The following is a 24,812-nucleotide window of genomic DNA, read 5'->3' on the forward strand; positions in this document are numbered from 1 at the left end:
AGCTGAACGGGCAGCAATTCTTAGGAAGTATTTTAATATGATATTCTAACTAATAAACTTGTGTGCGACAGTTAAAGATTTAGAGCTTTTTTGTTTTTGTTTAAAAGTAAAAAAATTTAACTATAAAAATCAATTTTTTTTGTATTTGTTTTATCACTCTGTAAAAATAAACACCGGTTGCTGTTGTGCGGAGGAGTTGGTTCACGTGATATGGCAGACGATAGTACAGCAGGATTATCTTCTGTTTCGGAGTTGGCTGTCAGGCATGCCTGGTTAATGGAACACGAACGTTCGTTTTTATTTGGTAAGGGGAATGTCTTTTGGCATCGATAATATTGCTGTAAAATGCTCAATGTAAATAGACTATAGAGATGCCAAGATTAATTGTGTTCTGTATGTATGCTAAATTGTTAATCATTTATTCTGAATGCTTTATATACCTGCAGTATTTGAAAGATTTTTTTCAACTCAGAATCAGTTTTTAAGTTGTTTACTCACCTACTGCTTTACTCAAGTATAAACTTAGTAATTATAGACACTTGACGACCTATTTTATTCAATACATGCCAACACTATGCAGTTATTTATATTTTAATTGTTCACGTGTACTCAGACCTGCCAACCCTGGAGTGGGGAAAGGAGTGAGGGTCTATTTTGGGGCCGATGAAAACGCGAAGATTTGATAAATGGGGTAAGTTTTCATAGAGTATAAAAACACCACAGCGAAAGATAATATAACTTCATATAGAAACCACATGTCGAAGAGGTTATTGATAGATGAGAACGCCACAAATATGTTTATACATAGTTGTTTATTAGTAAGTACATGACTACTACTTGAAGATTGGGGCAAAAAACAGGTTTGTTTGGGTAAAAGGGGCAATTGCGTGACACAGGCGTAAGATGCGTGAGGCATGGGGCAATTGCGTGAGAGTTGGCAGGTATACGTGTACTGTTACTTGTACTTTTACAAGTAGGCTTACATGTCACTTATTAGCTGTATCTTCTTACCTTCTCATCAAACTCCAGTTAGGTGGTTGTCTGTCAGCCAAGGAAAATTTTCAGTCTGGACCGTTCGGCTCTATCTTCAAACAGCTTCTAGTCGTCCACTTCAGCTTCTTTGCTGCAGCTAATAATTTTAATTTACCAGATAGGGAAATGTAGCAGAAGTAGCAGCTATTTTTCTAGCCATAGATGTAGTAATCTTTGGTTGTATAGAGTAGTTACTAATGTGCAATAAAAGTTTCAAGAAAACGCTATCTGCGGATTAGCTGACTACCACTTATTAAAATTTGGTGTATTATTAAAAAATAAAGACGAGGTGCAGGCACCAGCAATTAACATTTAACAGAATTGATATGAAGGTTGCTAAGAAAAGCGATAATAAAATAAAAATCAAGGATGTGCCCGTAAACTACTATACCTTTTGTGCATAGGTGCATTTTGGCCAATGCATAGAAGCTGAACTCATACAAGTAGCAAAAGCTAAACGTGTATAGTAAAAAGACTGCTAAAAAGTGGTGCATATATGTAAGTAGAATAAACAGTCCAGTAGAGGAAAATTGGTTAGTTTGGAGAGTAGAGGGATTTGGGAAAAACATGGCAAACAGAGCAAGCCATACCCTGGAGTTGAAAAGCCAGAAAAGCACTAAATATGTATAGGCGAACCACTGTTAAATTCAATCAAACTGGCCATTTCTAACAATTCGCACCTGCAAACTCGCCATTTCGGTGTACCATTTACAAACAGTCTGCAATTCTACACGACATAGCAATCAATCAACTGAAATAAAGTAGCTTACATAAATTTACATACACATTTACTTGTACACTTTACATCGCGACTGTGTATCAGCCGGTATGACCTGATGTATGAGCCAAATGATTGATATAAACATTAGTGTTTTGCATTAGTGTTGAGGTAGATTTTGTTAGCATAATATTTTGTTTGTTGTCCTAATTTTGTTATATTGTTATCAAAGTTTTAATTTATGGTAATAAAATTAATGTACAGATACATTAAAATTGTACACATGCAATGTTACTACATCTGCAGCTATGCTACACTTCCCATCTTGACCCAAGTAGACATTACTTGCGACATCCTAATGTACCCATACATACAATAATCTAAGCTAGCTAGTAAATAATAGCTAACAACTTCATCTCATAATGGCTCGCATTCCTTTTGGCTTTTCAAATATTAAAGTCAATTGATTTAATTACAAGCATTATTATTATTATCTATCGTAGCCATAACTCTTTATATACTGTAAAACTTCTAATTAAATGCCACCTCTATTTGAACACTCCTCTATTTGACCACCACTATGAGAGAAGAGATAATAAATAAAGCGCTACTCTTTATTTGAACGCCACCTCCATTTGACTGCCACTTTGACTATCTTTGATCTTTATGAACCCATGATATCATGTGATCAGGAGAAAAGTGTCCACAAAATCGTATTAATAATTAATCATTCATATTAATAACAATCAATTCTCTCGTTGTCCAACTTCAAACATTGTCGCTTATCCTCTTTAAATTTTTAAAGTAACACCATAGAAATAATCAATAACAGCCTCAGGCTAATAGTAGTTCCATGTTTAACGCGGTCTTGATTTTGAAGTGCATATATAAAAACCGTTTTAAATTTACGATGGTAGATGAATTTTGAAAGCAACACCATAGAAGTAATTAATAACTGTCTCAGGCTAATAGGAGTTCCTTGTTTAACGTGATCTTGCTACTTCGACGTAAATATTTAAAAAACAGTTTGCTAAATGTCTTGCTAAATGTAACCTTTTGGGTCAAAGGTTACGTTTAGCAAGCAAAACTTTTTTATATTGCGTTTGTGCTAAATGCAGCGCGTAAAAGTTTTGCGCTGCCCGAAAACTGTTTAGACGCTAATATCGACTAATTCAATCGTGCACAAGAAAAGTTAAAGTCAGAAGACATTGTGGAAGGTATTGAACAACAAAAAGATATTTGTTCCGTTGTAAGCAACAATCAGAACACAGCTATTCGAGCAAACAATGGAAATATTTTTGATTTAAAATCGTTAATTCTTGTTTCTGCATGTAATATAGCCATGGTTTGTTTATGTCACTTGTTCATGAATATATATTTGTAGCATTAGGTAGATTACCATTATATAACTTATAAATTTGCAACTTTAGAGCGTACTAGCTGTTCTACCCGGCGTTGCCCGAGTATTAAAAATCAGCTTATAAACAATGAGCAGTAATGAGAGTTGCCTGCTACTTGCTATTAGCATGACAGATTGCCAATTGAAAATTTTAGTGAGCTAAATAATGACAATCACCTACTTATGCAATCACACTGCGTGGTATGCAAAGCCATTGGGTATGTGCTCCCATATAGCAAAATTTGATAGAATCATTGCGGTAATCTGATCATACAATTGATGGATGCTCGTAACTCTTTCTATTGCACATAAAAAGCTAGTTTTGGCTGCAAACTGTAGCAAACATATGAATGAGTGCAATGAGCGTTTATGCAACATTAGTAAATATAGATATAAAATGGAAATATGTCTTTAGATTTAGAGTAAATCAAAAATTGAAATTGCCAACAAAATGCTAAGGACACAGGCTATAATACCATCGCAGGTCAATTGCAAGCAATAGATATAAACTGGTAGAGATATTTCTTGGTTTTTTGATTCATACGTATTTATTAAGAGATCTAACAATTTGAAGGTAAGTTAGCAGATTTATTGCATCCAATATCGCTGCACTGAAAAAAGAAAGCAACATATAGGCAACATTCGCTTTGCCCATAATAGGGCTTGATTTATATCCCCAATTTTTTGATAAGCCATTAGAAAAATACTCCACCAGCCGCTATTTGAACTAGGAATGGCATTTGTAGTTTGGAAAGGCTGGATCGACTATCGTTGGAGTTGTCCCACCGATAGCGATAACGATAGCTATCGAATTATCAATAAGCAAACAGAGTTCACCGATAGATGTCGCGTGACTTGGCAGCTGGTAAAACTATCGTATTATTGTGCCTGAAAAGATCGAGGAATGTGGGAAGGGATAGGAGATGCTGCAGAAAAAAATCTGCAGAAAAAACAACAAAAACTACATTGTATCTGCTAAACTATTGGGTAATATTCTTTTTTATTATTTGATAACGATATATAAGTTTCGGATGTTTTGATAGGCTAAAAATAGGCAACATATATCGAAAAGACAACTACCGACTATCGCAGTCGACTATCGAGCTATCGTGCAACCCTAATTTGAACACCGCCTCCAACTGACCGCCACTATAGAGAAAGGGTTGAAAAATAGAGTGCCATGGTGTTCAATTGGAGGTTTTAAGATTTATTAAAATTGCTCTTGCACTGAGAAAATTCCTATTAACTTATCATATAACAAAATACTTTTTAGGTATTAAGCTGTACTGTGGACTTCAAATGACTGCTATGTTGTTTTGGTTTGATGTTGCTGTTGTGGGCTTGACTGCAGTTTTATCCAGCTGTATTAAAATGTGCTACTGGTTCAAAACCATATTTTCAACATGTTTGGAATGCTTTTAGCGCGTAACGGCAATAAAAAGAACTTACTACATGTATTTAGAATAACAGCTTATGGGTGTACTGCAGTCGATGATCATATAGAAGGACGGGAAAGGGTAGAAAGAAAGATCACCGAGTTTTAGTCACTTTATTATGTACAGAGACAATAGGTTAGCTTTTTATGTTTTCAAGTACCTAGGTTTTAGGGTACCTTTTATGTTCAGTTGTTAAGTTTTACGAACACTGACTATAGGTTGGGCAGTTGCATCTGTCATTGAAAACAACTTCTGATAATCTCGGTGTAACTTACACATGCCTTTATTTCTTTGCCTTTTTATAGTTTTTGTTTTTGATCAGTCTGTAGCAACCTGCTGATTTTCACATTGATTTCTAGTGCCAGCTCATTTGATCTTTTTTGTGGTCTGTATAACTCTACTATAGCTATATTTTATTTCAGTTCTAGTTCTTGTATGATAACAACTAATTATGATTAGCCAGTTTTCACTCGGAGTCATTAATTCCTACTACTTATATTAATTTACATGTAATTTATTCAATTGATTTACAGCACTACAGTCAGCATTATGACTGTTGGAAAAAGTAGTTGCCACCAATAGTTTGAAACTGATTTTGTAAACTTCTTGTACTGACTGTAGTTGCAATAGATTACAACTACAGTCAGTACAAGAAGTTCTGCATTGATTAGAGAGTACTTTAAAAAATGAGACATAACTTTCTTCACCTTTTCAAACTACTATAACCTGGTCAATGTACTACAGTATTTTAAAAATCATAAATGAAAGGAAACAAATGGTGTTATATGAAAATTGTTCATTTTTTAATGGTCTGGGTAAAAGTCTAGAAATTGTACCTGTTGAAATTCTTATTCATGCAAACATAACCCGTTGGCCTGTTATGACGGGATGCATGAGAGTGGCTATGTTCATGGATAGTGTTTCTATTTTTCTTTTGCGTAAGGAAGAGTGTCACTTAATCTCACTCAATTTTCATGCTCCTAAAAGGTTGACTTGCAACAAAATTCACATTACAGTTATTTGGTATCAAAATATTCACCATGTCTTACTCTGTTGTAGGTACCAAATATGTGGAAATGTGATTACAATCTCTTAAAAGCTCAAAAACGAAAAGCCGCTGTAGATTGGAATCTCTTTATTTCTCTGACGTAGTCATGAAATTTATTTATTGTCTTGTCATGTGATGTTCTCACATGAATAGAAAGGCCCATAAAAAGCTCAATATAAAACTTATCATAACACTGGTTTATGACAAACACTGGGTTTTACCAAAGACCCCGTATCGAATATAGATGCTCGCTACTTTACAGTTTTGTTTCGGTTTGGTCTAATCAGCAAGTCGTAATCTGATCATGTGACCCAATACTTCGCAAATAATTTTTGCAGCACTTTTCGATTATCACAGGTGACCAACAGGCTTGTCATGATTATCAGACAATGATATGTACTCCTTCGAAATAAGGCTAAAAAATTAAACGACTTGTTACGGTAAGTTATAAGATATCACTGCTAAAAGTGACAGCATTACAATGACGATAAAAGAGACGCGTAAGAACAATAGACGTGGTTTTATTGAATGCGTAAAGTATATTTGTGAAAATATTTCGACGAATAAGGTTGCATGAAAGTGTAAACAGAAACCATCTCCCACAACTACATCACATTTGAGCCGTTTTGAAAAGAGAATCCAAACTACGGCGGTCTTGTGTGGCTGTGATTAACTGTTCGTTTTTTAGCTTTTAAGAGCTTGTAATCACATTCCCACATATTTGGCACCTACAACACAACAGAGTAAGACATGGTGAATCTTTTCATATCAAATAACTGTAATGTGAATTTTGTTTCAAGTCAACCTTTAAGGTAAAGTGTGCAAACACACTTGTGTAAAAGTTCTCGCCACCACTCATAAAACGTGGAAAGTGGTGAAGATCTTGTTTAGTAGGTTTACTTTCGCATTACTTTACGAACGGTTCGAGGCCCCATGCATCATGCATCAAAAAAATTAAAAATGATAAAAGTGTCATATCTGTGTCAGGTATATGTTTAGTAAATATGCATTAGTTGTTTAGTTTTGATATTGCAACTGGCTCTGTTGCTAATGTCTATCGCATGCCCAAATAGCACTCTTTTTAATTAGACTGCTTTGCCCAGTTAGCATTTCCAAATCTGGTAAATCACTCTGCATAATGTTAACGCAAATACTAAAACGTTTTATAGAAAAATGTGTAAATCGGCTGCAATCTGTTGGCTTTAATAAACCGCATGTAAACTGACATCTTAAAATTCTCAACTGGACCAACATACTACGATCACAGCACCATAGTGAAAAATTAGGACTAACAGTTGCTTTCTTTTCCATTATCAAATGTAAAGCATAAAATCGTTACAATTTTAAGTGGTATTTTATTTTATTTGCATTTTTTGTTTAGGTAGAACTTATGATCAGGTGATAGGCCTGCGGTAACTGACATCTATCAGTGCATTGAGACACAGGTTGTCATCATTTTTAGTTGGATACTAGCTAACCAAGGTTGTTTTGTTTCTTAAGAGTGCTCTTCTGTATTTTCTGAAAACATCCTGTTAAGTTATTTTGTATTGTAATGTATGGGTAATGATTACAAATTGTAATGATGATTGAATTTCAAGTATTATCACCACGCAGATGAGGGTACTGATCAATTAGTGCTTTGCATGATAAAACCTTTATCACAACCATGGCAGTTTATCTTTTTTTAGCTTGACCATGGATATATTGAGCAAGCTTAACATTCGGAAGAGAAGATCTGGAAGGTCAACAATAAAAAATTCTCCAAAAAAACAATGCCTGATGTCTCATGGACCATTGGGGGACTTTGAAAACCTTCCATTGGAACTTAAATACAAGTTATTTTCTTACTTAACCGGTTGGTATAAAAGTTAATACGTAGGTATACTAATATGTATAGAAAAACTTGAAAAATAAATTTTATAGCTTTCATTGCTTTTGGTATTAAAATTTAAACATGCCTTTCTTCAGAGCAGCACATATTGAAGTTATACAAGTTTGAAGTAATATATTTTTTGTGTGTAAAGTTTTTCGTTGCTGCGCTGCTGTATGTTTTAAGTTTTCTGATGTATAAGCTGAGTATTTAAAATCGACTTTTTGAATTTTGCATGTTGTCTGAAGCGTTAACATCTTAGCTAGCCTTTTACACCTACAACGAATTTTATTTGGAGAACAAATTCTTTATATCTAATAGACAATGCTGTATCCACGGATAGTTGAACCATGATTTTCTCTACATTTGTTTTTCAACAGTTATTACTATCAAAGTATGCAGAAATCCAGATATTTCCACGTAAATTCAAACTCAGAAATTTGTGTATTTGCAAATTTTAAGAAAAAAATATATGCGCATTTGATGTACTATAATCCATTGCAGGTGCTGTAAGTAAATTTTTCAAGTATTTTAGTTACAATGATGTAACTAGTGTAGAATGATTATCAAGTTTTCAACAAATTTATTAAAAAATCTTAGGTTTACCTAGTTTTTCATAGTTTTATATCTGGTTGCCTGAACAAATCAATGTTTGCATTTGAAAAGGTCTTTACTTGCTTCAACTTTGCTACGCGCATAGCAGTTCAGCAATTGCAAATCATCATGCTAATAGGCACAGTAGTTGGCTCTGTTAAAGCTCTTTTCAAAGGCCGTTCTATTTTCTTAGTCTTGCAAATAGTTTTCATAAATGTGGTTGTACATGTATGTAATACATTGTTTTATTTATTCTAAGAAGAAAAGCTTTATTGCTTCAGAATTTGTAGTATACCTACTTCAATACTATCAATGTTCTTTCTAGTTTTTGGTGTAATTTTTGTATGATGGAACAGGTTATTTATTTTATGCAGTCACAGACCTTAGTAAGTTAGCTTTGGCTTCTAAAGCACTATGCAAGGATGTTGAAGATTACAGAGGAACTGTATATGGCAGAAAGAAGTTTTTATTAAACGTAGATGTACATTCAATGGAACGAACAGAAAACTGGCCCTCAGATGCAATCCATGCATACTTTAGATTAGGTAAGTGCCTGATAATTTTATGTGATTTTACTGCCATGAAAAAGTGGTAACTACGCTCACCACAGGTTTTTTCTTAATAATTCTTTTGGTTAGCTGGTTTTACAAAATAAACATCTATAATAACCAAAATCTGTTGATTATTGTCGCTATGCTTCAAGTAGCTCTTTATGTTATTTTAGGAATATATATGAAGAGGACTTCATTCTTGAAATCTACGTCCAAGCGATTAAAGCATATAGGTGAATATCTCAGTGAGGTTGGTTAATAACTGTAATCTACTCAATAATCATTTCTTGTAGTTTTGTGGCAGCTTTGTACAATTGTATATGGTAGCTTTCTAATTAGTCCATTTTGATCATACAACAAATTATTTTTCAAAGTATTTGTTAGTTAGGGTTATAATTGACCTGCCATGCTTAAGATAGCAGGTTTCTAACTCATGTGTCATTGCAGCATTTGATTTGCAAAGAACAATGTGGAGACGGAAGAAGGTGTGTGAGCTTCTATTGCTATGGCACCTTCCTGCACACAATGATTGCTGGTTGGGATGATTTTGAATGTCTACGTGTCATGGAGTTTGTGCACCAGAATTCTCCTGTGTACAGATACTTAACTCGAATATTCTCATCTTCCCCCGGCACCTTGCCTCATCTCGAAGTTTATGTTAGATGTTTTTATCGAAGGGCTTTCTATGATGTTTTGCGAAAGACAGAAGACAAAGCATACTGGCTTAACACCATTCTCAAATCCCATCCAATCATCAATCAAGCGAAACTTATGCAGATATTGTTTCTTCCAAAAAATTCTTGTAAGTTACACCTGGTAGTTACATATGGTAGCTACGATGCTGCTCGCTGGTTTACACATCTTTTTTACCCTGAAGGTGTTTAGCTGTTACTCTTTTTTCTTTAAATAAAATGTAATAATTTTTTACTAAACTTTGTAATCTAGGAGCATGACCAACATCCTATGCTAATTTGTTGTAGCCTTTCCTGTGATCTGGTGGAGCACTGACATAAGTTTACAGTTTTCAGGGACCAACATGCTACTAATGGAAGCTGTTGTATACTTATAGCTCATAACTTTTCATTGTAGTGGGAGTGCATTTTAGTGCAGCAGTCTATGACAGTTGGGAGGTTTCATGTCTAGCGGAACTTGGCAAAGCATTGCTGTATCTTTCACAACAAAAACTCTGGACAGATGACAACATCATCAGCGTTATAGATGAGATTATAGGTAAACCATTTATTTATTGGTTGAGTTATGGTAGTAGTTTAGCTTATTCAGTATAGAAATGACTGCAAACTCCTATTCATCCATTGCATTGATTTGGTTTCCAGTGTTGGAAATTAATGAATAAATAGCTTATAATAGTAAGATTGATATAATTGCAGCTTTGTATTCAAAGAATTCTGAAACCTCACAAACCTAGCTTATGTGAAGTCATATTCACTGCATTTTAATTCATAGAAGCTATTCTTAGTAGGAGTCATTTTTCCTTCAAATAAATAATAGCAAGCAGGTTTCCAATCAGTTAGGAATATTTTACATAACAAAATTTTGTAACTTCTAGTTTATCGTCATTATGAAGCAAAATACGTTGATGAACGAATAAACTCCTGAGCGTATTTTATATAGCTGTTAACCTATTTTGTTTACATTGTCGTACCATTTTGTCTACGTTGTTGACATCAATTTATGATGTTAACAACTTGTGTTCAGGTCATTTATATGTAAGGTTACTATTAATTTTTCATTCCTTGCAGGATTCTCCGTTGGATTTATTGCTCGAAGAGTTGTTTAAAGAATTCATTTTTCATGGAATAAACATTGTGAAAAAAACATATTTTAAGAGAATAAATCTTCAGAGTTTTCTATGCATTGAAGGATGTTACAGAGAATCAAACTTCAAAGCATTACTTGTCTACAGCTATTTCGCATGGATTAATTGTTTCATTGGATTCGCAGTTATTAAGCTTGAAAATACAAAATTTTATAGCGTTGTTAAAAATATGAAAACTTGTATAACTATGTTATAATATTACCTTAAAAGTTTAAGGTTCATATTTCTCAACTACTTCCATCCCTGTCTTTCCATGATGCAGAATGGTTTCAAGATGAAAATTTGATGATTGGCAGCCACTTGGGCCAAAGTTAATGGCAAATGTCTTAGTCAGAAAAGTTTATCTTGTCCATCCTATGCTACACCCAAACCAACTTGGACATCGTTAAAATTGCCTAAAAAAAGTTCTATCATAATCGTCATACCAAGTGGGAGGCTAAAAGACTTACCAGCCGAGCTATGTTTAGAGTCTGTCAACTTATATGTGCTTCAGCCCCTTGGTGATTAAATTTGACTTGAGATGCTGTTAATTGTAGAATGCAGATTATGCTTGACACTGATGTCTTCCAGGGTGTAATTGTTTAGCTACACTATCTTTTTGCATTGCACCAAAGCTTCAATTTTCCAGAGAATCTTGGTTCAAAATTAATATCAATAGCACATCTGGTATGGACAGACAGGGTAAGAAGCCAACCTGTTCATAAACCTAGCTGTAAAATTGAATATTTTAAAGCAACTTGCAATTCATCAAATATTGTTCATGTACAATCTATTTTGTGATTTTGTATCTTATTTTAGCATTACCAAGTGCATGGAATCACCACAACGTAGCCACCCTTCTATTCAACTGTGGTGAAGAAATAACTCTTAGAGTTTTCATCAGCAAATCCATCAACAACCGATTGAGCGAAATCGTGTGCATAGCACATCATCTTCTTGTGGTGAGCCTTCAATTTTTAATAGGTGCAAAATTATGCACTTAATCACGAATAAATCAGCTACATGATGAACCTGTAATCAATTTTCCCAATAGCTATTTACTTTGCTTTAATTATTGAAATTGGTGGCCAGTTATCATGATGAACTTTAACCAAACTTTGCTTAAGCATCTAAAAGTTTAGATTTAAGGATTAATTCAACTTGACATTCATAGGTCAATTCTTTTTTGGCTGATTTGAAAAATATGATTAAATGAAGGCTTTGTGCACAATTTGTGGTTTTTGTTTGCTTTGCAGGATTTTTCAGCCTAGTAAAGATGTGTTAAACAGAGGGTTATTTATAGGAAAGCCATTTTCACATAGGTACACTGAACATTGTAAAAAATTACTTGTGTAGGTTGCCTTCAAAGTTTTTATTGCATTATGTCATCGATGTCTACATGTCATCAATTAGATAAACGAATGTGAAACAACTAGTGACAGATTTTTAATCACTTATGTCGATTTCCTCAAGCATCATCAGAACAATCACTCCTAATTACCTAGACCACTACTAGTGCACCATTTCATAATTTCTCACTTTCTATAGAGTAGCCCAAAGCTGTAAAAATTGCACTAATATAAAAAAAATATGTTAATTTTGTTTTCCTATGGCAATTTGGCTAACCACTATTAAAATCAGTATATTTTTTTTAACCACTTCTTAATAACATGTGACAGTTCCACTTTGTATTTTGTACTAATTTAATAATTAATAACCATTTACCGAGGCAATTAATTTTCATGAATTAAATTTAACTTGCCCTAGACTACCAAACAATTTTCAATTCACTTTCCTTTTGTCAGTACAGCGATATCGGACACCACTATTGATCCTATCACAAACTAAAAATAACTATCGGTAAGCTACTAACTGATAACTAGTATCATATCCTTTGCAACCTATTGGTGTAGCTTCGAAGTGACCTCTGAAAATGAACCTTTGAAATAAAACAAATGAAATAAAGCAACATCGAATATTAAGTGTCTTCTGGCGCAGTTGATAACAAAACACTCGCATTTGTAACATAAACAATTCAAGTCTTTGAAATTGTTGCGACAGTAAGCAATCAATTGCGAAAGAATTAAGGATGATAGAACTTCGCTTTAATCCGAAAGTACTGTATTTATATATATATATATAAAGTGTATGAAGTTTATTAAAAACTACAGGTTAAAATCATTACTACTATTAGTTTCATGCAATCGTGTTGCAATCTTCAGGTAGAATGACTAAAATGTATAATGTACAAGCTATAAAATTACTTAATAAAGCTGAGGGCTTAATACTATTGTGTGATATATATATATTATAGTATACAGCAAATTATGTAGTCAAATTATGTTATTGAGCTAATTGAACAAATTACACAAAATCTTCAACAAAAACTCCGTAAAACTAAGTTATAGCTGTACTTCAAACATCAACCACATAATTAGCGGGCACAATAAACAAGCACTATCGCAACCAACCAACGCCGACAAAAAATGCAACCGCAAAAATCGGGAAAATTGCCCTCTAAATGAAGAATGCCTTTCAAAATGCATAGTATATCAGGCAACTGTAGAGTCTGAAGAACGCGATGGGCAAGAGACACAAACGTATGTAGGCCTCACCGAAACAACTTTTAAAACAAGACTAGCCAACCACAAAACATCCTTTAAATATCCTACTAAAAGGCTACAAACAGAATTGAGTAAATACATATGGGACCTAAAAGACAAGAACATTCGCTATAATATAACCTGGAAGATCATCAAAAGAGCGCGGTCTTACAACACATCAACAAAATCTTGCCAGTTATGTCTATGGGAAAAGTACTTCATCATATTCGAACCGAAGTTAGCCAGCCTGAACACTAGAAGTGAGCTGATATCCACATGCCGGCATGCCAGAAAACACCTAATTAGCTCAATAACATAATTTGACTACATAATTTGCTGTATACTATAATATATATATATATATATCACACAATAGTATTAAGCCCTCAGCTTTATTAAGTAATTTTATAGCTTGTACATTATACATTTTAGTCATTCTACCTGAAGATTGCAACACGATTGCATGAAACTAATAGTCGTAATGATTTTAACCTGTAGTTTTTAATAAACTTCATACACAGCTCTAATTGACTCGATTATTGAGCACTTTACTTTACAGTGTAAACCACATATACTATATATATATATATATAGCCATATATATATATATATATATGTATACATGTATACATGTATACATGTATACACAATACTGTACTTGAGATAATCCTTTTCCCGATTCTGCGTATTAGGCCTCTAGTAATTAGACCATTTTTTTGTGTCTGCTGATTTCATCTAATCTTGTTTGTCATCCCTGAATATCTGTCATTGTTGACTCAAAATCAAAGACTTACAACGAGTTCCTTAATAGTTTTTTGCTAAATACTTATGGTAGACTGCACTCAGTTGTGCTAATCACAAACTGTATTATGCGACTATTGTGGTGTTTTAACGGTCTGCTGGATTTATAACTGATCAGGCCTCGTTTTACTACTTAAACTTTACTGACCCAAGGAGTTGACCTTTTGCATCTTGCTGCTTTTAAACATGGCAGCCACCCCATTTTTAGATTTCTCATTTTATAGGTTGGCTTACATCAACTATTAATGAAAAATTGGGAGTGTGTCATTTCACGATAGGCAGAATGGGATTGATAAGTCTAAATCTAATTTTAACAAAAGATAAAAATGTTGCGCTTGAAAGTTGCAAGAATTTTTAGGCTAAAGATAGCAATTCAGTTTTGTATAAACTTTAATCTGCTTTTTGGCAGGTAAGTGTAAAGGCTAGCAGGTCTATAGAGACTGCTTCACATTGCATTTGGATGCTGATGAGCCAGATAGACACAACCAAGAGAGTCTACATAGCCACTGAGCTTGTTAGCAATTTTAAAGAGGCTGTAATAGATATGGTTGACATCGGTAAGTTTTTCTACAAGTTTGATTTTGCTAATACTGTACCTAGAATTTATAGTTTTTCCAGAAATGTTATTTTGCAAAAATGCAAGTATTTTCTGACTATCAGAGTATGCCGATTATTTTCTATGTATTTTTTATTTTATGTTTATCAAACCTATTAGTTTGAAACATTTAGTGGTACAACACTATTAGATTTCTACTATAATACTGATGTCTATTAATAACTTTTTTTATCAATATTTGGTTGTTTACACTTTTGTAATTCGACAATTAAATCAATATTCTAAGCCACAGGTCATTCAGCCTATACAAATAGACTCCCAATCTGAGGTTGGTTTGTAATAGCTAAAGCCATTACTCTTTTAGGCGCAGTAGTAGACAATATAGCCTCTAGCAGTATTTTGAGAACTACAGTAATTGGAATCAGTTTCACAAAAACTTTGGGAAAAAAGTAGAGGCTTATAGGCAACAAAAATCTATATGGCAATTATTTTGAATTAGTTTTTAATCAAATTAAATTTGCTTAAAAACACCTTTTTATCTTTGAATGATTTACTAAGGCTTAGGAATCTTTCGTTTAGCATTGGAAGAGCACACAATATCAAATTCAAAATTGGAATAGTTACGTTATACTAATTGCAATAAAACAACTAGAATATCACAGCTAGAGCATTTTTAAAGATTGCTATTTTAATTGCTTAAAACATAACGACTTTTAAAAAATGATTCAATTAGTTGATGCTGTGACAGGGACTCTCACAAACCTAAACCGTAACATTATTGCTAGAAGAAATATTGATGGTACATAATTACTTTTACAGTAACCTTTTTGTGGACTAGCAAATCTGTATCTATTTAATGTAATAAAGATAAAAACATAACTGATAAATAATAATGTAGGCGCAATTGTTTGACGAACTAAAATTTCGAACGGGGCTTAAATCCACTGCTCTGTCAAGTTAGCATTAGGCGCTCTTTAAAATAATTGTTGCAAGAAACTACAATTGGATGTCTTAATTTTTTCTGTTGGGCATCTCTGCATTCATATAACACAGCTAGCTATAAATAATCCCTTTCGTGAACATACTCAGTTTAGGCAATTTATTAATAGAATTTTAGGGCATTAGCTATACAGATTTGATTGTTATTGCTAGGTGGTGGATTAGTGTCCGAGTTAGAGACACTTCTAGAGGCAGCTTCTCAATTCACACAAGACATTCTTCAGCTGGCTTTAGAAGCTCTCAAGGACAACAAGGTTCCTTACAGACAGTTGGGTAAAGTAAGCAGCCATACCTTTGACCAACCTTCTGTACAGATTGAAGAATGACAAACCCAAATTTATAACATTTCTTAAATTTGCATATATATTCATTCAGAGCACAATTCAATGATTTAATTATAATATACTTTGGGTCATCTGTAAATTTTTGCCAGTACAACCAACTTGGATTTGGAACTTTGACGTAACCAACTAAACTTTGTGATCACTGTCTTTTGCATGTGCCTATTTTGTGCTTTGGTACAGTGAAAGTGAGAGCCAGATTAAAAAATATTTTTAATATACAAATACTATATTTTAATCAAATAAATAAAAATCTGTTGCTCATGCTAATAAAATCCTAAAAATGTTCAAGGAATGAGCGATGCTACAAATCTGATTATCATTGGGAAATCACTTGACAGTCAATAAGCATTTGAATCAGATGTAGCAAGGTGACAAGATGATATGAGATTCTAAAAATTCACGCTGGGATAATAACTCTAGGAGACTGCGTATATTATATACTTTCGAGCAACTTGCTAGAAATAGCAACAACTAGCTATAAAACCGCTGTTGGCAGTAATGTTTCTATATATTGATCACATTTGTCCTGAGCACCATCTTTTTCAATCGTTCAACCGTTGAGTGTATCAGCCCTATCATATGGAAGAATGGTTATTCATTTTGAGCATTCCCCTCTGAGTAAGCCCTTCAAATCTTTTAAATGTGTAATTTATGAAGACTAAATCTTTGTCTTTGTGCTCTAGTTCAGTGTTGTGACCTGAAACAACAAATTAGCATAAATAACATGTAGCTCACTCTTTAGAGAGGTTCCTTTCACAACACCAGAATAAACCCTCTATGTGAAGAGTCTTATAATAATTGCATGGATAGATCAGATGATTAGGATAATAAAAGTGGTTAGAAAAGTAACTAATGGGCTTGCTGTATAATTACAGCAATTATAGAATTGAGAGGTTGAGAAAAAGAGACTTGTATTCGGGCTAGGAGAATACAAAAGATCAACTCTGAAAACTACCTTTCTGAATTCATGAAACATGACCATCAACTACTATGTAAACAATACTAAACCAAACATTCTAAGGATAACAAAAACTAGTTATATAAGCATGAAACTACTGAATAAAAAAGACGTTCCTACAACATAATCAATTCCAAGAACGTTAATGTTATTGGGATGTTATGTTATGCGAACAGTGAAATACATGTAAAATGCCTAATTTATTCCAAAATCTTTTCAAACTCACCTCTTTGGCCCTTCAAAAAGCAAAAAACTAAACATAACTTTTTAATTTGATGACCGTAGAGTAACATTGGTATTGTTGGTTTGTACCAAAAACTTTTTTTCATCACTTTCACTTGGTTTAGGGCTTATGATTAAGATAATTTATGTTGAGTGGAGGGGAGCAAAGACCTGCAATGCTAATTTATATCGTTTTTTTCATTTTATTCTATACAGCAAGATTTATGCTGCAAAGAAAGAAAATTCATTGTTCCATGTCTAAAATAGATTATAACAAAAAAACACCTTTACTCTAATAAGAGCGGTGTCCGTCTGTCCATCGAAAGCCAGGGTTAGAGGTTTGAATATGTTAGGATGAGACATCGCTTTTAACAAGACTCCAACATGTGACATTCAGCATTGATGGTACCAACACTCTAACACCTGCACCAATCTACTGCCTTAAGGTACTTCTGAATAATCGTGCAGCTACTTATTATTTGTGCTTTATCCGCACACCTGACGATCTCTCGTGGCACATTAGACTGACTACCGGGGTACTAGTATATACAATAGAGATACCCTTATATATCATTTTCACACCCAAATGCAGCAAGAAAAAAAACGATATTTTAAAGGATAACGGAGATTCTGCTTTTCTACTGATTCTGATTTCATTTGGTGAAATATGCTAGGCTAAATTTAATGGAATTCTTCAAAAGCTATGTATGACAGAATATCACGCTATTATAATTGTGTGGTTATGTGTTAATGGAGTGTATAAGTATACAAATACATGTATACAAAATTTTACGTTCATCCTTGATTTGCATTACTGCTCATGCACAAGTGTGGTCAATAACCTGTTAACTTAACAAGGTATTACTAGTAAATGTTAAAAAGTATAACTAGTTTTATAAGGAACATACTCTAGATTAAAATACAGTTTTTACTCAACCATTTTTGCAAAGACTTTGCTGCTATTATACCTCTAAGCAAAATCACCTCCTAAATGAGAGTACTAGCTTCCAAAAACAACGTCAGAACAGAATTCAATTTTGCCAAACATTTGTCCCCTGAAATTCAGCAATGTAAACATTCAACATTACTTGAAATCAAAAACTCACCGATATTGAGATCTACGTCTGGAAATTCATCAAAGTTTGATGTGTCTGTTATACTTTTAACATCTGGAGTGTATGCTGCCGGACGGTCTCTGAAAGCAATTCCAAGCTATTGTGTATCAGATCGCATATCTATTAGGATAAAAATATTGATGCCTTCAACATACTTGACTCTGCTTACCGTATATGATTCCAGTCAATACCCTTCAAAAATGGATGTGACCGAATCTCTTCTATACCATTAGCACCGATGCGACTGTCAGAATTGCAACAGAACCTGGAAATTAACAGTAACAAAATAATATATGGCTGTTATTTTAAATGTTTTCTGGAAATTAACAGTAACAAAATAATACAAGGATAATTTTTTAAAAGTGTTTCCAAATAGACATCTTTGTGAAGCTTTCCATTAACGAAACAAAAAATTCTACTTAACTACAAATTATGCATACTGTCATGCGCCTTTACCTTTCAATGAGATCTCTTGACTGATTAGAGATGGGATTTTCTGGAGGAAAAACCAGAGTTTCTCTCCAATTCATTATTTTCCTGTAGGTTTCCTGAGGATTCTCGGAGCAGAATGGTGGGTAGCCTGCAAACAGTGCAGCTGCCATTAAACTCGCATGTATATCTTTGTGATAGCAGCATATTACCATCATATTTCCTGTTTTTAACAAACTCCACAAAGCAATCTTACGATGACTTGTGAAGTGAATGAGTGTAATACTAACATAAACGAGATTGTAAAATTGAAAACTGTCAAGCACTCCCTCCACTTCCTAAGATAACTATAATGACTCGACCACCAATATTTGGTACTACTGTAGTAATGGCATTGATGACAAGTCACTATAATTAATTAGTTTAAGACAATGCTTCTTATTAAACTTGTCACCAAAATAATATAAAATGAATCAGTAGAAATGCAAAGCAAGCCCTTTGTTACTGGTAACTGGCATACAATTGATAGATATTATGTTTTTCAACAATCACTATTACGAATACTCACAACTTGTGATACTGTTGTGCAAGAAATATTATCATGTATTACAAGTTCTTTGTGGCAAGATGGTAAACTACTGAGTGTCTGTGGTGAAATAGGAAAAAATACTCTATAACACAGATATTACTCAACAAAAAGAGACTATTTGCTGTTGTGATAAAGCTATAGAAAGTAGAAACGAGTTGAATGAAGGGATGATAACCTACCAATCAGCATCTCAAACATGATAACACCAAGTGACCACCAGTCACATGTCTGTGTATATCCCGTTTGCATAAAAACCTCTGGTGCAATGTAGTCCGGGGTGCCAACAGTAGAGTAAGCCTGACAATGGAAGACAGGAAGGGTATAATGAATACATGAATATAAAAATGACACATGAATAAATGCTACAATAAACTGTAAAAAAAGGCTGCCATAGAGTATACAGACATGCAGAGAACGATTAACTACCCTAATAAATAACCCAAAGATTCTTACCAGAGCTCGACGATTCTTCTTCCAAGTCTCAAGACGTCGCTTTGAATCGTATGGTGAGTGAGCTAAAACAGGTGAGAAACGAATTCCCAGTAACTAAGCATCTGGCTGGAATGTAACTCATGAATACTGCTTAAGATCATGAATAACCATGAAGCTGCGCCTATGATAATAAGGGTAAAGTCAGAAAGATAGCCTCTGTCACACCATATTGTTAGTGAAGTAATGAATGAAAATATACTTACTGAAATCACTAGCTTTAGCTTGAGATAAATCCTTGTAAAAATCTGTCCTGTGTGATTTCTTGAGTCCAGTGCACAAACCAAAGTCAGAAAGCTTAATGTGGCCCTGTAACCAAGCGGAAATACATTATGGGATGGGAACCCACAGAGGTTAACCATAGAACTACTAACTGCAATGCATCCAAAAAACCACAATATAGCCTTAGACAACATAATCAGCAACACTGCATTGCCAAACAATATGACCAATAGCCTTGACAACTTTTGAAAAGACAACCAACCAAAATGTACACCGTGAAAAGATGTTAACAACCAAATATACCTTGAGCCTATTTAACAACATTGGTGTACGATGTTGTAGGAAAACTAACCGCAATTTATCAAACAAAAAATGAATGAGATGCCAATATCATACATATACAAAACTGAAAATATAGAAACCTTAGCGTCTAGTAAAAGGTTATCAGGTTTGATATCTCTGTGAATAAATCCAAGTCTGTGTATATAGTCAATGGCGCAGATAGACTCCGCAATGTAGAATTGTGTTACATCCTCTGATAAGGTGTCCTTTTTGATTAGCAATGTCATCATATCTCCTGCAATTAATAAAGGTTGCTGCAATGGAAAGCGGCAAAGGCAGCAACTATGTGACAGACAAAGGCCGACTTCTTAAACAAGAATGCCGGGATGTACTGTGGAGTATTATATGCCGATAATGAGATATCTCAAGTGTTATACATGTCAAGTGACTTGGCCAGGTTAGCAGTAGTCATGGCTGGGTAATAAGTAATGATAAGACGGGCACTTGCCAGCAGCTGGCGCAACACAAGAGAATTCATCATGTGTACCCCTCTTGATCCTAGATTTATAGGTTATAAAATAATTAGAAGAATAGATGACGCTGATGGGTGGGTACTCTTAGTGATATGGTTATTCTCACCTCCAGAGAGATACTCCATGATGAGGTAGAGATTGCTGGTGTCTTGAAAGGAATAATACATCTTGACAACCCATTGGTGGTCAGCCTCAACTAGAATATCTCTTTCAGCTCTCACATGAGCCAGCTATAAATGAGACCAGATAAAGCATAACAAATGAAAGATTGTGTCTTGAGAAATGGGGAAATAGATGAAATTACAACCGCATTGCAAATGCCTGCTAGCCAACCTGGTCTTTTTCCAGCATGTCCTTTTTGTGCAAAATCTTCATAGCGTAAATATGGCCTGTATCCTTTTTTTGTACTAGTCGAACCTGCAGAGTGAATGTATGATACAGGCATGCTGGATAAGCTAATATGCAAACTATTGTGTTTGTAAAGTCATTGCAGATATCGACGCATAATGCAGATGCAGGCGTTACACTGTTTGAATTTTAACAAGAGAGGGCTCTTTACAATATGAATATATCTACACAAGAAATTCACCTCCCCAAATGCGCCACGACCAATGACCTTGAGCGGATCAAAGTCGTCTACTCCAAGCCTCGTTCGTTTCAACCTCAAAAACTCTGATTCCTTCGCTGCATGTTGCTGTCTACGCTCCGTTTTCTAAAAATATATGAAACTTGAAGGTCTAACAGAAAAGATCACACAAATACTCATATGAACAACGTTGGGAGGGTGATGAGCTGTGGCAAATGAAAAACGCGAGTCACGCATGTCTGTCACTCAAAATTAGAATGACTAACGCTTCCTTAATCCCAATTCCGTTATAGAGTGTGAAGATTGATGAGAAATATCTTAGTGAATATGCATTATGGAAGGGAATGCGAACTTGATATCTGCTGTGTAGTCACATAACACTTAATGAAGGTAGGGCTAAACAAACAGCTGCGACATTCGTTGTTAGACTTGTTGAGAAGAAAAACTGTTCAGACAACATACCTGTTCCTCTGTGAGGCCCTCATGCTCCATGGACTGTTCTAGAATTTTATACCTACAAATGATAGCGGGCACATAAATACGCTAAGTGCCAGTGGCAAAGCGTAATTAACAATACAAAATCCTTTCAACACTGGCACGGCCATTCCCTCACTGACAAGTGGCTCCTTAACATGACTCATAATTGGTGAAGCATGGGGAAGGGCTTATCTAACGTCATAATAACCGCTTCATCACAACTGATTGACTGTATGGTACACAGGGTCCAATGGCAATAGTAGCTACCCGCAGTTGGTAATTAACCACTAGCCACACTAATTCTTCAGTCTAACCCACCGATTTTGTCTATCAGAGTGCTGAGCCAGCAAGTTCGTGTAGAAGTTCTCCAAAGCTACTTTGGCTTTGATTACTTTATCTTGTGTATCAGCACTCTTTATTATTTCTGGAAGGTCAGCGGGAAGCTCAAGTCCAGCCATGATCAGTGACTGACAAGAAGTGGCTCTCTACAAAAAATGCTGAATGAATGTCAGCAATTATTAGATTGGGCAGGGATAGTAATACAACTAGCATCAAGGAGACTCTGCCAACTCTGAACAGGTCTCACTGATACAATAATATGTCTAAAGTGTTTTATGTTTTAAAATATTTTGCATCTTACCTCTCTATTCATACTGTTTCTAAAACCTCTCAATTGTTTTTCAAAAGAATATATAAAATATTAGCCTTGAAGTATATCATGTGTATATACAGGCACTCATCACAGAAAATGTAAAAAGAAGACTAGAGACCAATGATGGAACAAATAGCTATGTTTAGAACAGGGAATGACTCACTATAATACACGCAGCCACTGAAGAGTTTAGGTGTAATTAAGAAGCGAGGCTATGCACTTGTAGGGAATATTGTAATGATAAGCCTACAGCTGATGGTTACAAACAATGCACTGACTGCTCCACTGCTCGCTGGATGTGAACGCCTATTACACTGCAACTGACAATGTATGAAAAACCACAGCCATCTATAGAGTGATTTGTAAGATAATCAAAATGTGTAGTGGAGGCAACATCCTAGCATATCGATTCAAACTTGGGTAGCCTTTCCCAGCACACTATGATTTATGTAATGGAACCACAAACCTTGATCGGTTTAGATAGCAATGAAAGTTGAAAAGAAATGGTGGAATAATGTCACAATTTATTCTATTATGCTGGTGAGACAGTCTAGCACAGGAGGGGTGTGGCAGAATGACAAGCCCTCAAAAATAACGGGAGCTACATCCAACGAATGTAGGGGTTGAGTGGAACCATTTAGCAAACCACAAATTTCTCAGACGTGTCAAGCAGGCAAACAAACATAATGCGAGATATAAAATAGAGTATAAGATGAGTAGCATTAAAGTTGTAAAGTAACATAACTTATCCCTTCTCATAGTATGCCGACAGAAATCTTAAAACATTTTTCCAATTATCAAACACAAAAGGTTATCTTACTCAATTAACATACTGAAATGAAAGCTTAATGCACTTAAAATATGTGCAATCACTAAACCAGAATATTTCATCATAAATAATTCCTGGTCAATGTGAGTTTGGCTCCTTGCAAAAATCAGTAGCAAGCCAAAACAGTAGCAGCCATTATAATATGCGACATCCCAATGACACCAAAGCCAATCACAGTAGCTAAACCCAAATTTTACTTAGTTAAGCGAAGCTAGTTAGATTTCTAATATGACTCTTCATAATATTAGGAAGCCAGAACAGAATATCTGTATGTATGTCTAGAACTACATTATTATTATTATACTGTCCACTGTTTTATGTTGATTGTTATTAGCGACTAAGGAACAAGTTAGTACATCGAGCAGCAAAACAATGGTTAACGATGACTTCTAGTTAAAATTTTTGTTTTAAAAATATGGAGTTGTAACCTTTGGTCAAATATACGTTCAACTTACAACCAGCATCTCTAACGACTTTAAGATCAGGCGTAATCAACGTCAACCTATACAAGCATATATTTTCTATCGTAAAACCAATACAATTTACGAAGTATGACAAACTCCTACTTCAGCTGGGGGTTTCCCTTCACATGTCACTGCCAATATATTTAGACTTTTTCGGCTTGTTTTTCCCCCAAAGTAAAATTTACAATTTTTAAGCATACAAAACCAAACAGAGATTATTGTTCGCTAAATTTAGTATTTTAGCATAGATGCTTTCAATTAATGATACTGTTAGTCCTCATGCTTTAAACAATTATATGCAAAGGCAAGTTGCGAGCGCTTAATACACACAAAAAGTGCTTTATGTGATGAGTTATCAATTGGAACAAGTATTACGATTGTACTTTACAAACTTACAGCTTTAGCAACTTCTGGTTAGAAGTTAATGCTTTACACCAAGCACCCAACGTGTCCCGTAGATAAAGCAGATGCCTGAGACGGAAACAACATACCTGGGACTGGGATACCTTTTTGTCACGATACTAGACAATGTCAAATATATGAGATGCAAAGTATATTTAAAAATAATAAAAGTTAATGTAAAAAAAATTTTAATGTTAGTTTTTGTTTTTTAAAACACTGTTGTCACAAAAACAATTAAATAATTTAACTAAATATTGTATTTTCTAGTAGCACCAAAATATCACGTGGATGAACATCACATAGACATAGGTATAAAATATTGCTCTTAATCACTGTAAAACTCTTGCGGCCGATGTAAGTGAACGACCTTTGAATTGTATGCTTTTAGTCGTTTGAGATTTTGTATATTATTACTGTTGTAACCTAAAGCATCGGTTCGCTACTAATGTTGTTCACACAATGTTGTACAACAAAAATAGTTTTTTTATTTACAGCTTTTAAGATAATATGCTTATGGAACATATATTTCTCTGTATACTTTTTTTAATAACTGGGTGGCTGCTTGTAGAGACCGGTTGAATATGTAGAGTACGCACATAGTTGGCTAGTTGATTAATCAATTGACCTTCAGAATGAATGTATATCTCAAGTTGCATTAATAATGCCGTACATCGACATGTACAACCAAGTATTCGTACGTAGCATAAACACCAAAAAAATAAAATAAATAAAATCAACTTAAATAGGTGCTTATATGTAGGCATAGGTCGATTTTGCAAAATATGCATAGACCTAA

The 24,812-nt window shown here is 34.4% G+C and overlaps 2 protein-coding genes across 2 annotated transcripts; one reads left to right on the plus strand and one right to left on the minus strand.

The window, feature by feature from the left end:
* The first annotated feature begins 257 nt into the window (after nucleotides 1-257).
* Nucleotides 258-15,903, plus strand: LOC137390497 (F-box only protein 47-like). The gene is made up of 9 exons (XM_068076828.1): nucleotides 258-304; nucleotides 7,322-7,488; nucleotides 8,472-8,642; nucleotides 8,822-8,898; nucleotides 9,096-9,450; nucleotides 9,738-9,878; nucleotides 11,284-11,426; nucleotides 14,278-14,425; nucleotides 15,577-15,903. Exons 2-9 carry the CDS (start codon nucleotides 7,329-7,331, stop codon nucleotides 15,747-15,749), a joined length of 1,368 nt encoding a protein of 455 aa, XP_067932929.1. The 5' UTR covers nucleotides 258-304; nucleotides 7,322-7,328; the 3' UTR covers nucleotides 15,750-15,903.
* Nucleotides 15,904-16,002: 99 nt separating this feature from the next.
* Nucleotides 16,003-24,123, minus strand: LOC137390489 (serine/threonine-protein kinase 38-like). Its single transcript, XM_068076819.1, has 14 exons — nucleotides 24,011-24,123; nucleotides 21,988-22,154; nucleotides 21,655-21,706; nucleotides 21,196-21,318; nucleotides 20,940-21,023; nucleotides 20,713-20,836; nucleotides 20,214-20,368; nucleotides 19,776-19,878; nucleotides 19,534-19,595; nucleotides 19,260-19,377; nucleotides 18,519-18,642; nucleotides 18,232-18,327; nucleotides 18,054-18,142; nucleotides 16,003-16,464 (listed from the first exon to the last, which is right to left on the minus strand). Exons 2-14 carry the CDS (start codon nucleotides 22,125-22,127, stop codon nucleotides 16,343-16,345), a joined length of 1,392 nt encoding a protein of 463 aa, XP_067932920.1. The 5' UTR covers nucleotides 22,128-22,154; nucleotides 24,011-24,123; the 3' UTR covers nucleotides 16,003-16,342.
* Between the last annotated feature and the right edge of the window lie 689 nt (nucleotides 24,124-24,812).

This window comes from Watersipora subatra, chromosome 1 (assembly GCF_963576615.1).
Source record: "Watersipora subatra chromosome 1, tzWatSuba1.1, whole genome shotgun sequence".
NCBI lineage: Eukaryota > Metazoa > Bryozoa > Gymnolaemata > Cheilostomatida > Watersiporidae > Watersipora > Watersipora subatra.